Source organism: Sardina pilchardus, chromosome 10, assembly GCF_963854185.1.
Source record: "Sardina pilchardus chromosome 10, fSarPil1.1, whole genome shotgun sequence".
NCBI classification, from domain to species: Eukaryota; Metazoa; Chordata; class Actinopteri; order Clupeiformes; family Clupeidae; genus Sardina; species Sardina pilchardus.
Window position 1 is genome coordinate 25,253,201 of NC_085003.1, and position 2,500 is coordinate 25,255,700.

Here is a 2,500-nt window from a genome sequence, read left to right on the forward strand (position 1 = left end):
GAGATAATGAGTAGCTATCTTTAATTTCATCGTATAAGTGGTTTTACAGCAACCTGTTATTACTCCTCATTGCCTCTTGTCTACTTCTCTTCCTTCTCTCTCTCTCTCTATCCCTCTCTCAGGATAACCTGAAGAAGCTGCTTGAGATCTACGAGATGCTGGGTGAGGAGGAGGACATCGTTAACGCATCTAATGAGTTCATTAAGGAGGGACACCTCCTCAAACTGGCTGCACGCAACACCTCTGCCATGGACAGATACCTCTACCTGGTGAGTAGCACTGATAGTCCTCATGGTTTTATCACCATGGTGACAGCTTCAGTACCACCAGTCTGCGCATGATGTTCTCCCCTTGCCTTTAATCTCAAGTATTCAGGGATGTTAATGGGTTCTTTACAACAGGGGTTCTCAATGTTTTTGGTTCCAAGGACCCCTTTTAGGGGATAACATTTTCCGAGGACCCCCTTATAACCGTAACAGTTAACCATTCGTATTCTCTGAAGTTGTGGCCGGGTCCACTATCCTAAGTTAATGTGGGTAGGACCAAATAGACACAATTTGCTTGTTTTATGGGTGAAAATGTTAACTTTTAAAATGTTAACTTTATAATTTCAAGCAAATTATTTCGCGGACCCCTTGGCTATAGGTCACGGACCCCACTTTGAGAACCACAGCTTTACAAGGCTGAAGAACTGCCGAAAGAGCTACAGGCCCCTGAAGTGGGTTATTGAAGTGAAGCTTCATAGGACTCTTGACAAGCTGAAGCCTTTAAGGGTTGTGGACTGTGGGAAAGAGTAGGGAATGTTCGTCTTTAGATTAGATTAGATTAGATTATCTTTAATGTCCCCAAGGGGCAATTTGGTGCACAGCTGATAGTCAACACAAATATACAATCATACAATCAAGCACACATACAATACAAACAAAAAGCAGCAATCAGTAGTCAGGTCCATTGATATAGGCTAAAAGTAACTAAATGACCTAATGACTTAATGCTTATTAAGAATTCCAATTGTCTTTGTTCCATTATTGGTGGTGGTTAGTGAGGTTTCCCATTCACAATAAAGTGCTTTGGATGCCTTCATGAAGCCTCATATAAATGCAAGTGATTGTTGTTGTATTGTAGTTTACTGTATGGTGGTTTGTGTTGTTGTTTTTTTGCTGAGATCGGTGTCTCTGTATATGCTCACCTAAAGACTGAACGTTTTCTTCTGCCCTCTCCTTTTTCTCCAGTTCAACAACTTCCTCCTGTACTGCGTGCCCAAGTTCAGCCTGGTGGGCCAGAAGTTCACGGTGCGCACGCGGATCGGCATCGACGGCATGAAGGTGGTGGAGACCACCAACGAGGACTACCCCCACACCTTCCAGGTGTCCGGCAAAGAGCGCACGCTCGAGCTGCAGGCCAGCTCTGAGCAGGACAAGGAGGACTGGATCAAGGTAGAGACACACACGGACACTCACACACACACACACACACACACACACACATATAGGCTCAAGCACAAGCTTTTTCACACACACACACACACACACACACACACACACACACACACACACACACACAGACACAGTGTCACAGACACAGGCACACATACACATACAGTCACTACAACCCGGTTTGTCAACAAGTGTCTGTCAACAAGCGTCTACATTCTTTCTTCATTGTAGGATGCAAACAAAAGCACGCACACATAAGTTGGTTCTTTGTCTTGTAGGCATTCCAGGAAACGATCGCTATTTTCCAACAGAAGAATGAGACGTTTAAAACAGCATCTAAGGACATTGAGGAAGTGTCGGTGAGTCCCATATGCCCACACAAACACAAACTTGCAATCTTATCAAGTTCTTATTAAATTGTTATCTTCTTAACAAACAATGTTTTGCACTGCAAACTGAATTGGTCACACTCATGTCTGGATTGACCGTGTGTGTGTGTGTGTGTGTGTGTGTTCAGACGGCTGAGTTGGGGAAGCGTGCCCCTCGCTGGATCAGGGATAATGAGGTGACCATGTGTATGAAGTGCAGAGAGCCGTTCAACGCTCTGACACGGCGGCGACACCACTGCAGAGCCTGTGGCTACGTGAGTCTAAACTACAACTCACCCCATTCTCCACACTGACATACATACTAACAGTTTACACTGACATACATACTCACAGGTTACATTGATATACATACACAGAGATTATCACTTTCTGTGAAGTGGAGACTTGTTATTGATGTCTGACCTGCATTAAACTCACAGTTACACAGTTCTAGTATGAACCAAAACTCACTCAACTGATACTTCCATGCTGTAAAATGTTTTTTAGATCAGACACTGTGTCTAGGTGTCCAACTGTTGTCTTGTTTTACGATTTGACTTTATTACACAATCAGTGCAGACTTTTCATTTGTCTGTCAAGCTGTCTCTGTCACAGTATCTGACCAATCACGTTGTCATCTTGTGCGCTTCAGGTGGTCTGCTGGAAATGTTCGGAGTACAAGGCGGCTCTGGAGTA

General features: G+C 44.0%; 1 protein-coding gene across 8 annotated transcripts in view; it reads left to right on the forward strand.

Moving 5' to 3' along the window:
- The window catches only part of fgd4a (FYVE, RhoGEF and PH domain containing 4a), a 73,522-nt gene that overhangs the window by 66,125 nt on the left and 4,897 nt on the right, over positions 1-2,500 (forward strand). For all 8 annotated transcript variants that reach the window (XM_062547247.1, XM_062547251.1, XM_062547250.1 and 5 more), the window contains 5 exons: positions 123-269; positions 1,233-1,436; positions 1,715-1,795; positions 1,954-2,079; positions 2,457-2,500. The exon at positions 2,457-2,500 is cut by the window's right edge and continues 97 nt beyond it. In XM_062547247.1, coding sequence (XP_062403231.1) covers positions 123-269; positions 1,233-1,436; positions 1,715-1,795; positions 1,954-2,079; positions 2,457-2,500 — 602 coding nt within the window. The remainder of the gene's footprint in view (positions 1-122; positions 270-1,232; positions 1,437-1,714; positions 1,796-1,953; positions 2,080-2,456) is intronic.